The sequence below is a fragment of the Ursus americanus genome, chromosome 26 (assembly GCF_024610735.1).
Source record: "Ursus americanus isolate L20-20 chromosome 26, mUrsAme1.1.p, whole genome shotgun sequence".
Taxonomy (NCBI): domain Eukaryota; kingdom Metazoa; phylum Chordata; class Mammalia; order Carnivora; family Ursidae; genus Ursus; species Ursus americanus.
In genome coordinates, this window is record NC_142152.1 from 10,976,571 (window position 1) to 10,990,212 (window position 13,642).

A 13,642-nucleotide genomic window follows, 5' to 3' on the forward strand; every position below is an offset into this window, starting at 1 on the left:
TTGGGGGGATTTATCGGTTTTAATTCTAAGCTAACCTTTATATTCTAGTTACTTTAATAATTTATGAGATCTAAAATCCCACAACTTGGAGATTACCCAGTGTGTTACCCTCCCGTGCTGGAGGGAGTGATGAGGACAGCATGGCAGGGAAGGTGGGTACAAAAAAGGCTCATTTCACCCAGATTTTTCTATTCCCAGCTCTCTCCAAAGCAAACAGATTTTGTTTAACAAATGTTACAGGCAAAACCACCTGCCTCCCATTGAACTCCAGTACTACTATTTCCCACTAAAACAAAGAGTGTGATTAGAAGTCACTGAACCAGTTCCTGCGTTAACTGCTTGTAACCTGCACCTCTCTTTTTTAAGAATTTTTATTTATTTGACAGAGAGCACAAGTAGGCAGAACAGCAGGCAGAAGCAGACTCCCTGCTGAGCAGGGAGCCCGATGCAGGGCTCGAGCCCAGGACCCCAGGATCATGACCTGAGCCAAAGGCAGATGCTTAACCAATTGAGCCACCCAGGCGCCCCTAACCTGCATCTCTTGACACTTGGGAGACACCCATGTCCTAACTGCCCCGTCTTTGCTGAGCACAAACCTCAGGGGAAGCCAGGGAGGCTTGGCGGTAGATGAAGACTGGACTCCCAGCGCCAGCGGCCCCTGCTGTGGGTCAGATATCCCCGGGACGTTGCAGTTCCCAAGCAGCTTGGTACCAGTGGAAGGGAATCTGTCTTCACTTTACCAAACTGATGAAAGTGATAGGGTACTTTGCAGTTTAAAAAAAAAGTCTTTTGATGCTCTAAAATATTTCTTTTCATGGATTAACAGAAATCCCAGAGGAACATTTAAGTGAAAAATGTTACCCAAACTTTTTCTCTAAGCTAGAGGGTCCTTGCTCCAGTTCTGCCAGAGGCAAAAGGCAGAACCTCTACCTCCTCCTCTCCCTTCCAGTCCAAAGGAGGAGATGGTTCTGGAAACCTTTGAGTTTGGGGCAAGTCAAAGTTGCAGTGAAAGGAAAGTGTCTGCATCTGAAAGCCTAGTTATGCGCACTCATTCTCAGGAGTACTCCAGGCTTCTAGACCCTACCGTTACCCCCAGCAAGCCTTTCTTCATTCAGAGCTCAGTGTATTCCCACACTTGTCAGATCATCTACACCTTTAAGAGGTTTTGCATTTTGCATTTCCAGACTATTGGCATTCAGATCACTTCAGTATGGATGAATGACTTTTCTCCCCATCCCAGATGGGGTATCATGCTGACTTCGATGGGGTAATTACAGAAAATGTACCCAAATAATTGACGGACTTGGACTTTGACATGTGTGGGCTGCGTTTTACTTGCATACACAGTGCCTGTGGTCATAAATCACAAGGGTGAGATTAGCTGACCAAAGATTAAATTATTAATGTTTAAAAGTCTGGGGCATCTGCATGGCTCAGTCAGTTGAGCATCCGACTCTTGATTTCGGCTCAGGTCATGATCTCAGGGTCACAGAATCGAGCCCCACATCGGGCTCGGCACCGAGTGCAGAGTCTGCTTGTGATTCTCTCTCCCTCTGCCCCTTCCCCTACTCGCACACTCTTTCTCTCAAATAAATAAAATCTTTAAAAAAAAAAAAGCTTTGACAGCTTATGACAGAGATCCCTAACCCTCTTGAATTATAGGCAAGCGTTTGTGTTTATGTACCTTTTTCCAGGAAGAGTGTTCATGGTTTTCATCGAATTCTTAAAGGGTGCTGCATACCTAAAATAGAATAGAATTCAGAATATAATGGGAACACTGACTACTTAGCCTAATTATTACAAACTCTTATATTCCCAACAAACACATTTTTAAAACCAGAATTATGAAAAACACTTTATTTAGCTTATATCACATTAAACTTCTTTCCACAACAGTTCCATAAATATTAAGGGGACACAGCAGAGGAAAAACAGTACCTGGAGGAATGGAAAGCAGACCTCAAAACCTGCTTTCACACAACAGCAAACATTCATTTGTAAAGACCCAAATGTAAGACTGCATAAAAGTACAAAGCACTCACCTGAAAAAAAACAAGGCATAGCCACCAGCAGGCTCTGAGGTACACAGGACCACCGAATCACCAAGTTACAGAACCAGGAGTCGTGGCATTTAGACACCCGGCACAGCACAAACGTGGCAGCATAGACTATGGCGAGCAGGAGCTGCTCTGGGCTAGCGTTCGCAAACCTTTGCCCTTCCCATAAAGGAAACCCTCCAGCCCCTAACAGCTCCTGGCCTCACAAGTGAATAGGATCCTTGGAACTCAGAAAAAAAATAAAAAATAAACAAAAAGGATCCCTGACTCCAAAACAACAGAAGGGTTAGAAGAAGATCACATATTGCAGACAATGCCACGGGAGCCACGAGCCCAGCAACTTTGAGAGCTGTAAAGAATCAAGGGCGTGTGTTTCACACTGTTGCATGCCAGACTCCACAGGGAAGCATCAGTACCTAAAAGGTGTGAGCGTTTTACATGGGGAAATTTCCAAGGAACGTCCTCCACTTCAGTGCATTTGGGAAAAGCAACAGCAGATAGAAGGAGGTGACCACAGGGCCACCCACTAGCTTATGAGCCCAGGATGGGAGGACAGGAATGATCGAACTCACTGTCTTTTTCACGTGTTCTGTACCATTTCATGCAGACCCCCATCTCCGCTGAAAAGATCTAGAATCCAAAGAAGGCAGCCGTAACTTGCATGTCTGTTAGGCACGGAGATTCATCTCCAGCAGCAGACTCGGAGGCAGTCCTACAGCAGGAACAGTGGCGGCCAGGCAGCAGATGGCGTAAACTCCTCTCCGAGTTTGGCCATAAGTAGTTTTATGACCTCGAGCAGGTCAATTTCCCCCTCTGGGCTTTAATTTACACACGTGTACGAAATGAGACTGAACGTCTGCCCTGTCACTGTATCTGCAGAGTGCTGTGGGACTGAGGAGGGTCCCACTTAAGCCAGAGAGGCCGTGCGTGTCAGATTGCAACTGACACATGCATTCTGCAGCCTGAGAATTATCTTTTTAGTGTTGTGTTAAGCGAAGCTGCGTGATTACCTTCAGCGCTGGAACTCTGCCTGTACTCAGCTCTATCTCTCGCTTCCCTGTGGGACCCTGGGCGAGTTTGCTTATACTAATTCCACGACCAGAAAATTAGGATCACAGTAATTATTAAATGTGAAAGTATGAGGCCTTGAGTACTGCGTCTGGCACACAGTGTTCCACAGATACTACTTTTAGGTGTTAAATGATGTATTTTCACCATTTCCTTCACATAGTCTTTATTATGTTTTCTAAAAGTTTTTAGCAGCTTCAAGAAATGTGTCAAATCTGATTTAATAAAAAACCTTTTGTTTCAAAATAGACCTAGACGCTGAAGGTTCACCTTGAATTTGAAAAGGTGTCAGTATGTGCAAGCTCCTTAGCAGATTTAAATAACCACCAAACTAGTTTCACATGCTGGAAAATTCTGGAATTGCTTCAACCTAGCTTATATACATGAATATGTAAGGAGCTCTGCCAAGAGTTGGTAACTGATTTCTTTTTACTTCAATCTAGAGTAATTGCCCTCCCAGCTGAGTTGGCAGGTGAAATAATCCAGGTAGAGACCATCTCACTGCAGAGCTTGGGTTGATTTTGTGTTGTTTTGTTTTTAATACAGTTAAGACCCCCCAGATTTATGTTCCTGCCTCAGTTTTTTAAGAAAAATCTCTTCAAAATTATTTTAGGGTCGAAACCTCTGTAGTTGATCCCAGGGGACAGTGTGCAAGTGACAGGCCTGAGGTCACACAGAGGTGCTGGGGGGAGGGGAGGGTGTGCAGTTCGGATGACGCGTGAAAACTCACAGCAGCCCTGGGCTCGCCCACGCAGGTCCTCTTTAGGGATTGCCAGCTCCCTCCCAGGAATCCGAGTGAACACTCTGTTCTAATGTTCTCTGTGTTAAGAATATTCGTGTTAATTATTTCATTAAGATGTGTCCGCATGATCCCATAATGAGACGCTCATGTTTTTGGAATTAAGCCCAAATCTCACTCATCTCCCACAAATAAGTTTCTCACATTAAACAATAACTTGCAGGTCAAAATGGAGGAAAGGAATCTTGCCACACGAGTCTGAGGCAAAGCTAAGGCTCACTTGCCCGTAATACATAAAACGTAGTTGGGTGGGGGTTTTTCCCCCCAGTACTCAAATTATTTCCTGTTTATAGCTGTCAGGTCCAATTTCCCCTAGTTTACGCCTTTTAAAAACTGATCTTAAAAACAGTGAAGTCCTTGCTAAGCTATGGCAGAATTTTAAATTGTCCATAGATCATTTGGACAGGGTGTGGATACGCCCCAAAAGAAGATATTTAAAAGAAAGCACTTTAAGGAGAAATGATTAATCTTTAAAATGGATATGGAGGGTTTACGAACAACACATAAAAACAGCAGACCGGCTGCTCACTGGTGTCAGCTTTAGAGGACACGTTTGGAACAGATGGGCCCAGAGATTCAAAACACTCCCATCTGCAAGGAGGAAAGGGCCGTAGAATATTCAAAACAAAAGGGAGAACACCTTTCAGCTATAGACCATGTTATCTCAACTGCCTGCTTGGCCGAGACCCCAGTGCTAAGAGACAGCCTTGCCCCGAGGAGCATCCCCCCAAGGCTGACCAACCTCTGTCCCCAGCGCATTCCTGTGGCAGTCTGAGCCAAGAAGAAATGACCGAAAGTATTACAGCCCCCTCCTGGGCTAAATCCAAAGGCAGTGAAGCAAGCAGCCTCGAGAAGCAAGCAGGAATAACTAGGAAATGAGCAGCAGGCCCTGGAAGAGTTCACTAGCACATGCACCAGTCCAGCCAAGCGCGGGTCACGGAAACCCGCCTTGACACCTGAGACCACTCTGGTTTCTACCTTGGACATCCAATCCAACCGCAAATACGTCAGTCACTGCATGCTCCTGTGGCAGTGGCTTAGACCTCATTCCGGTGTTGTTTTTTAATCTGGTGGTCTCCTTTGTAAGTACAATTAAGAGACTTTCATCAGCAAATAATTGTTCAAGACTGCCTCCTTTGCCTCCCCCTTCCTGCCCTCCAGCCTTGTATCATCGGTTTGTTGGGGGGCAGGGGGTACTAGGCTGGCCAGAAAGAAAGGGAATTGACCTTCTGGATGACACGGGTTCCCTGGTTCCTGTAAAATACAACTCATGTGCTGTGCACCGAATCTCACCTAGGCTGCAACACCGAGCCGCTAGGAATGATTCAGACCGCGTCACCATGCAGACAACGGTGTGCTCTCCAGGTCTGTGTCCGGGTGTTTCTGAAACAGCTCTGCTCAACTTTTAGTAAAACTGCACCAATATCAAAATTAAGAATTATCCAAGGACTCCCTAGCAGAAACCAACCTTTGTAACCTCGAATTTGATCTTCCTGATGACTTAGTAAATCTAGAAGGTGCCAGCCAAAGTAAACCCGTTTTCAAAAAGAGAATGAGTTTAATCGATCACAAGGTCATTAGTTAAAACATCATCACAAAAGTCAAAGATGCTGCTCACTGCCAGGGTACAGATGTAACTCATTGTATGCATTCACTATGTTCCTGAAGATTTCAATTTTTTAAAAGTGAGTTAAAACTGTCATTCCAGAGGGGCTTTATCATCTTGTCCTACTTATCTTCCACTTGGAATAGGAATTAATATTCTTCTGTGAAGTTTCTATCTCACCCAGCTCACCATATAAATGTTCTGATAAGAAAATAGCTTAAAAGAGCCCGAGAGTGTAAAAGAATTCTTTCTTGCTATAAATAACTATCCCTAAATATTTTTTTTTAAAGTAGAGTTCAAGTGCTATGCTCACCGAGTCTGCACAGTCTGGCGCTGAACCTGACGCACAGGGGTGCCAAGCCATTCATCTTTCCATGGAACGGCGTGCCTCGCACACACAGCCTGACGTGTCCCTGTCTGTGGGTGGCTGATGTGGCGCAGTTGTGGCTGCCCCAGGAAAGCAACGTGGCTGTGACCCAAACCTCCAGGAGAAATCCGTTCCTGCAAACACTGGACCTTTCTCCGGCACACACCGGGCCCCTTGGGACAAGAGAGTTTTAAGGAAGGGCAGTTCCAGGGGCAGAGAGATTTAAATCTCCACAATCCTCCATAAAAGTGATCACAAACAGAAATGCACCCCAAATAATTAGCAGGCTCTATGAACGCAAATCAAGAGGAATGAACCTCTACGGAGATGGCAGCAAGGTCTGGGGGGAGGGCAAGGCTCACTTCCCAGCCTGACCACTGGCTCCCCAGGTCACGATCCCTCTGGCCTTCGACAGTAATAGTGATACATGACCTCAGTCCTCACAGGCCTATGAGGTAGGTGTGTGGACCTAGTTCGTTCGTTGTCGTGGTTTTCCATCCTACCGTCAAGTGGCCCCGAAGAGAGCAAACGAAGGTCTAAGGGCAGGTTAGGTTGCACGATGAAGGTTAGTCCACTTCCTAGAAGTGCCCCATCCTCTCCACTTTCCAACCTTGCACAGCAGATTTCCACCCTTCATTCCCAAACCTTTAAGATGTTTGCCAGAGGAGTGGAAGGGAGATGGCGAGTAAGAAAGGGCCCGCACTGAGATCCTACGAGGCCGAGCAAGAGGTAAAGTCTGCATCCAGACATGCCCCCCGGCACCAGGGAACACTGCGGCTTTCTCACCGTGACTCCTGGGAAGTGGGGAGGTCGGGTGAGGGACGGTACACGACTGAGCTGCCATAACCAAACGAGGGTGCCCACGCGAGCAAGACGACGAAGCCTGCCCACCCGACGGAGCTCACGGTCTGCCCGGGAGTTCATGCTTCAGCCTCCGACCTCCTCTCTGGCCTGTTCGCCTCGGGCCGGGCATCACTGCGCCTGGGGCTTCTGGGAGCCCTCCCTGCTCTTGCTGTTCTCCGCCGGGCTGCACTCGGCCCCGGGGAGCGAGGACTTGTGCCCGCGGAGCGTGTGCGCGTTCAGCATCTCCAGCAGCAGGTCGTAGACTGGGACCACGTTTTTGCACTTCATGTTGAGCAGGTGTTCCATGCCCTTGTTGCTATGGCGACAAAAAGATGCCGAGAGTCCTTCCTGTGAGGCAGCGACACGGGCACTCTAAAGTCTTCCCCAACGCTCCCCATCAAAGCCAGTCTACCCTCCACCCCCTCAACTTCCCCTAGCCATTTGTTCTAGGGTTCTTGCGTCTGGCTCCTTCAGTCATCTACACTCAAGGGCAAGGACCTTAGTGTCCCGTCACCCAACCACAGTGGCCTGAGAGCACCTAGCAGAGAGCGCAGTTCTCACTCATCATGCCCAGTGGTCGTCCAACGTGGTTGCTGCCAACACTGAGTTAGCAAATGCAGTGCTTGTGGGGGAACGGCAGGGTTAGGGTCCCGAGAGACTCTGGTCACAGCATTTTCATCATCCGGTTAATACATAACCTTGGTGTACCTGTGTTTTTATTTAAAGACACCTTATTTAACAAATTGTTGCTTCATTAACATTTAACTCACAGCCGGTGCTACCACAGCTCACGCATGAACAAAGCTTAGCCAACACGCGTGCTCTCTCTACCGGGCACGTCACGGCCTTGCACTTCGGAACACTGACAGCATTTCGGCACTATGCTTGGGGGCCGTTTACAGACAGTGAAATCGCCAGCGAAAAGCACGAAAATGCAAAAACATAGCACTAACTAGATCACGCCAAGGACCTTTCTTTACAGTATGAGAGCTGAAACTGGAACGCAAGTGCCCCCTTGCTTGACCTCAGTTGGGAATGTTGGTGTGGGCAACCCAAATTTTTTCACCCTGAGCCGTCCTTGCAGGACCACAAAAATGCTACCGAGTATGGCTTCGGGGGTTACAAATAAGTTTTTAAAAGTAGTTCGATTTGCAAATACAGAATCTGTGACTAATGAGAGTGGACTGTCTCCGTTCTGCAAATGGTTGTGTGTCAATAATCATTCAGGAGGAAACAAGGCGGAGGCTGTTTTCAGTTCCTCCCCCTTGTTATCGTTCTTGAGGTGAATACTGTCCTTCCCCACAGTCTCTAGACTTTTCCTCCTCTTTGGGTAGCAATTACCTCCCATCCTCACTCCCCTCTGCCAGCCCCAGGGCAGGGCCACCCTGATCCTGGGAGCCATCAATCAGGGAGCACCACTCTACCAGCACAGAGCCGTCGTGCTACACCCGTCCCCCCTCATCAGCACACACGATTGACGTCCCCCGAATACACTCTACTCACAGCCCTACCTTCCGAGACCTGTGGGCCTCTCCCGTTCTCTCAGGTCTCATTCCTAACGTCCCGATGCTATCGCGAGAAGAGACCCACTCCTGCCCCCATTCTCTCAGGTCTCATTCCTAACGTCCCGATGCTATCGCGAGAAGAGACCCACTCCTGCCCCCGTCCTCTCAGGTCTCATTCCTAACGTCCCGATGCTATCGCGAGAAGAGACCCACTCCTGGGGAAGGCCTTGCGTACGTCCCAGGATCACTAGCCTCAGGAGTTGATCTAGAGGAGCTGAGTTAAGCCTTCTCGAGAAAATGTCCTCAGAGTGGTGGTGCAAGGAGGGGTGGCCGTTCACATTAGGGGAGAAACGGCCCCTTTTAGAATTCCATACACAAGCCCAAACCCCAGCAACTAAAAACAGATGAGGGATGCCATAACTACCCTATATGGTGGCGCATGACATCCATTCAGCGCCCACTATGCGGGTCTTTGGCCACAGGTGCACGCGCTGAGGAACCCCCCCCCCCCATTCCCTTCCAGGGGTTTATTTTCCTTAAGAGGTAAAGAGTCTACCTTATCACTCTCAAACTTGCAAACGCTTTCCCCAAAGCTCTTCGGCCTTCGCAGGGCACGTGCACGCCCCCACCCCACACCCCACACATCCGGCGGGCGGCCCCCTCAGGGATCTTACCTGGCGTGTCTGACGTGAGAAAGGAGCATCAGGAGGTTAGCCAGGCGCACGGGCTGCTGCTGGGAGGGAATCCCGCTCTTGGCAATCACCCAGACCAGAGCATCGGTCACTGCGTTCAGCAAGTGAGTCAGCTTCCGGCTGCTCTCGGCCTCCTGGGTTGCAGCAGCTAGCGGGTACATACCTGGACAGAGAAGAACAGCCACGAGTCACCGCTCTGAGAAAAGGAAACGGAAGTCAGGTGCTCAGCCGGTACGCATGGCTACGTTCTCCAGAAAGGGGGCCAAATTGATCTGGGTTGTTCTGACATCTGCCTGTGGGGCGAAATCACGGCCCGTGACATCCTTCCCCCAAGAGCCAGCCCCGTCGCCAAGCCCGGCCGAATGCGGGCCGGCTAACTGCTCTCTCAGAGCACCACCTGGCCCACAGCTGTGGCCTCTCCCAGGAGTAACACTGTCTAGTGGCCTGAAACCATTACCTGGTGCTTCTCGGCTGTAGCAACAAACCCACATACAGAGGTGGTCAGAAAGTGAGATCGAGTCTATTCTTAGCCCCCAGGACGGCCCCTCCTCTAAGGGGAGTTTAAGGAACATAAACTAAGGACCACTGCCGTGCAGCCTTCCTGGGCTCCCCCCCCTCGTGTGTGCCACCTGCAGACAGCCAGACCAGGCCCGTGGCATCACACCTCCAGTGGCACCTTGCTGGGGCGGGAAGACCACCTCTAGCTCTCTGCCCCCAGCCCAGCTCCTCACTGAGCAAAGCTTGCAGGCACATGTCTCCAGAGGTTCCCAAAACCACTGCAGGAGAGAGGCTGCTTCTCTTACCCTGCCCTGCCCTGTGCTTAATTCCCCTCCAACTCTAGGATCAGAGATGCGGTAGCCTCCCAATATTTGCAAATTAACAGCTCGGGTAAATCTTCTTGCCCCCACCCCTCACTACCAACCCTGACTCCTCCAATCCTGGAAGCAGGGAAGGAATTAGCTTCTCTACTAGGCTTTCTGTTTCAAAGTAAGAATAAAGGGCAACTGTGAAATCGTCAGGGGAGCTGCCGGCTGTGGGCTCTACTGACCACGAGGACTGGCACACCGTCATCCACACCCATTGCCCATTTGGGCAACTTCTGTTCTCTATTTTTATTGGCATTTGCAGTTCAATTGAGGTAACTCAGTTCAATACAGTTCAGTTGAGGCAAGGGACATCCTGAAGCACAATTATGCAAGTGTCATGCTTCACCACGTCCCCGGGGGCATGTCCCTCCACAGTGTCTGACGATGCAGCCTTAAAATAGCTTCTTACAACAGCCCACAACTGCTTCTCTAACTCACCTGCTCACCTCATTCTCTGCAGTGACTCTTCCTGCCCCCTTCAATGTCCTCAAAACTCCCACTGAACCCCACAGCAGGTAACCTGCTGTCCTACTGCAGGGGAAACAAGCCCCACCCTTGGCCCGATGCACCCCCCCTGAGTGGCCAAAATGCAGACCTACTCATGCGGCTCCCTTCCCAGCTCTTGGGCCCGAGTCCAAACCATCTGGTGCAGCTCTCAAGGGTACGAGGCCTCCCTCTGCTCTTTTCATCCTCATTTCCCACCACACCTCACCTTGAACCCTACTTTCAACTCCAGAGCACGTGACACACAGAACAGGCTGAGCTTTCTACATAGGAACTCTCGCTCCCCCTCCTCCTCTCCACCCTCTCTTCTCTTGCTTATCTACATCCACTCCTTTAGATCCCAGCCTGGTTGGGAACTTCCTTCTGGAAGCTTCCCTGACCTCCCTACCATCCCAACCTAAGTCTACTTTGGGTTCTCCGGAGCTCTGACAGTGCCCAGTGCATCCCTGGCAGGGGGGCACCATGTTGTCCCACATCCTGGATTCCCTTGCACACAGCCCGTGGCCACCCTCCCAACGCTCAGAGACACTGGACAGAAAAGCACTTTGAGAACACAGACCCTGTCTGCTTATCATTATATCCTCATCATCTAGTGCAATGACTGGCATGGAGTAAATACCCACAAATTAAAGAATTAGGCTGAATTCACATAAGTCCAGATTTTTGCATCGTTTAAGCCAATCACACCATCGTAATGGAAATGATAAGTATGCGTGTTTCAATCCGTTCTGCTACATGATGTGTGCTCCATGGATTTCTACTGTAGTAAATATGTTTTTGGATTCTAAAAGGAGTTAAAACTGTGTACCAGTACTTGCGTCAATCCAAAGTGACAAAATGAAAATACAAGAATAAATCCTCAGCTAGTATACAAATGTTCATAGCAACATTACTCATGTTAGCCTAAAGGTGGAAATAAACCAAGTGTCCGTTAACTAAGAAATGGATAGACAAAATATGGTATATCCATACGCAGAATATTACTCAGCCATAAAAAAGAACAAAACACTGATTCATGCTACAACATGGATGAACTTTGAAGACCTGATGCTAAGTGAAAGAAGCCAGTCGCAAAGGACCACATTTTGTCTGACTCCATTTACTGAACCTGTCCAGAAGAGCCAAATCTAAACAGACAGGAAGGAGATTAGTGGCCGCCTAGGAGTTAGGGTGAGACAGAAATGAGGAAATAGTGATGGTTAATGAGTACAGGCTTTCTTTTGGGGTGATGAAAATGTTCTAAACTCGGTTGTGATAACGGGTGCATAAGTCTATGAACACACTAAAATCCACTGAACTGTAAACTTTAAATGGGTGAATTGTACAGGATGTGGATTCCTCTTCATAAAGGAGTAGTCATTGCCAAGGGCAAGCCCTGGCTCTTCTCCCGGCTGTGGGGGCAGCACAGATCTATACAGGACCGTCATTGTCAATCATTAACAAGGAGTTGGGACAGGAGTTACTGAAGTTTTGGAAGGGCTGTATCAATTTTAGATACGGGAAATGCTTTTATATGCAAAAAGATTAACCTATATAAAATCCTCCCGGGAGGAGCTGGGCTGAAAAGTACCCATTTTGCTGCCTCTTTGGTCAGCGGTGCTGTGCCTGTACTTTGGGCATTCACACACTCTTGGGCTCACCAGACACGTATTTACAGAGTAACTGCTAAGAACTAGGCTCTGGAAGAGGCAGGAGATGGGACACAGAGCCCCTGCCTCAGGCTGCTCACTGGCCAGACACACAGGAAACAAAAATCAATTTCCTCCTACCCGCCAAAAGTAAAAACATTAGTTAGGATTCATTCTAGAACAAAATTACTTTTCACGAAACTAAAGAAATACAGCATAAAAGGCAAGATCTTGGCACCATGCCCACACATTCCAAAGAAAGTAAAATAAAAACAAAGACATAATCTCCTCTCCTCTTTATCACCTGGGAACAGCTGTGTGTTCCTCTCACTAACCCACCTGATGACATTCTGAGCAGCACATGGCGGGGGTGGAGGCAACCCCCCAAGATCCGCCACATCCTATGTTCAAAGGATGAAGATATACTGAAGGGAAATAAATCAGAAAATCTAAAGTGTTTAATAAAAACCCCAGAATACTAACCAAAGGAAAATGTCTGGCTTTTAGGAGGCATATGTAGTGTTTGTCTATTTGCTTTAAGGAAAGGAACCTCTAGCCGTGACCCATCCCTTTATCACCACCGCCTACCCCAGCACTGTAAGAACAGGCTGGTGTCTGCCAAGTGCCCCTGATGTGGAAGCAGCAGGCCGACGTTCACAAGGCTCTGCCCCCACATTCTCGATCAAGAGGAAAGGACCAGTCTTGCCTCTTCAGCGTCCTTCCGTGTGTCCTGTCGTGCCTCTGCCTTCCACCTGCCCACTTACAGGAGCTCTCCCAAAAACTCAGAGTGAACAGGGCTTGAATTGATGTGTCAATCATCTTCATGTCCAAGAGGATTGCCTGGTTCTAAACCTCTATTTCTTTCATTGAACAGAAAGTTTGATCCTTTTAAGCCTTAAAATTATTTAGATAAATAGACCTATTCCTAATTTTAAATATTTTTAAAGACTATCTGCAGAGCAACCCCACTCTGTATCCTAGATTCGGTACCCTTTAATTCCACCCAACAGAAGACCTACTCAGTTTTTTCAGGTCTCTGGGGGACAAAACGGCTGGTCCCACTACTCTTAATTGGATGTTGTTATGTCAACTACGACACTTCAGCAAACACTGGAACAGGTTGTCAAATGCAAGGTTTTCTGTGCTCTCTGAGTCTTAGGAGCCTCATCAAAGGCTGAGCATAATAATGTAATTCCAAGAACCCCCCACATCTTGTATGTGCATGGTGGAAGGGGATGTGCTGAGAGCGAAATTAAAATGGTGATGTCCTTGGGGCACCTGGGTGGCTCAGATGGTTAAGCATCTGCCTTCGGCTTGGGTTGTGCTCTCTTGGTCCTGGGATCGAGCCCTGTATCGGGCTCCCAGCTCAGCAGGGAGTCTGCTTCTCCGTCTGCTTCTCCCCTGCTTGTGTTCTCTCTGTCTCTAAGGAATAAATAAAAATCTTATAAAAAAGAAATAAAATGGTGATGTCCTTTCCCTATCTCTCCCCCTTTGTCCACAGCAAGGACAATGCTCTTCTGCTACTCAAGCCTGGCGAGGACCACAGCCGATTGACTGTTTCAGTGTATATCCCTATTCTAGACCAAAAGCATGTTATCTAGTTGACTTTGACATTTTTATCATTTAGAAGTCACGGGCACATACCTGAAGCTAAATAAATATTTACTGAATTGAAATTGGATAATAAAGTTAATATTAATTCCATAT

General features: G+C 48.1%; 1 protein-coding gene across 1 annotated transcript in view; it reads right to left on the reverse strand.

Annotated features, from left to right (window-relative positions):
• Nucleotides 1-146: 146 nt before the first annotated feature.
• ESR2 (estrogen receptor 2) overlaps nt 147-13,642 on the reverse strand; it is a 69,428-nt gene continuing 55,932 nt past the window's right edge. Inside the window, exons 8-9 of the mRNA XM_045810479.2 lie at nt 8,920-9,100; nt 147-7,056 (exon numbers count right to left, since the gene is read on the reverse strand). Coding sequence (XP_045666435.1) covers nt 6,870-7,056; nt 8,920-9,100 — 368 coding nt within the window. The 3' untranslated portion in view covers nt 147-6,869. The remainder of the gene's footprint in view (nt 7,057-8,919; nt 9,101-13,642) is intronic.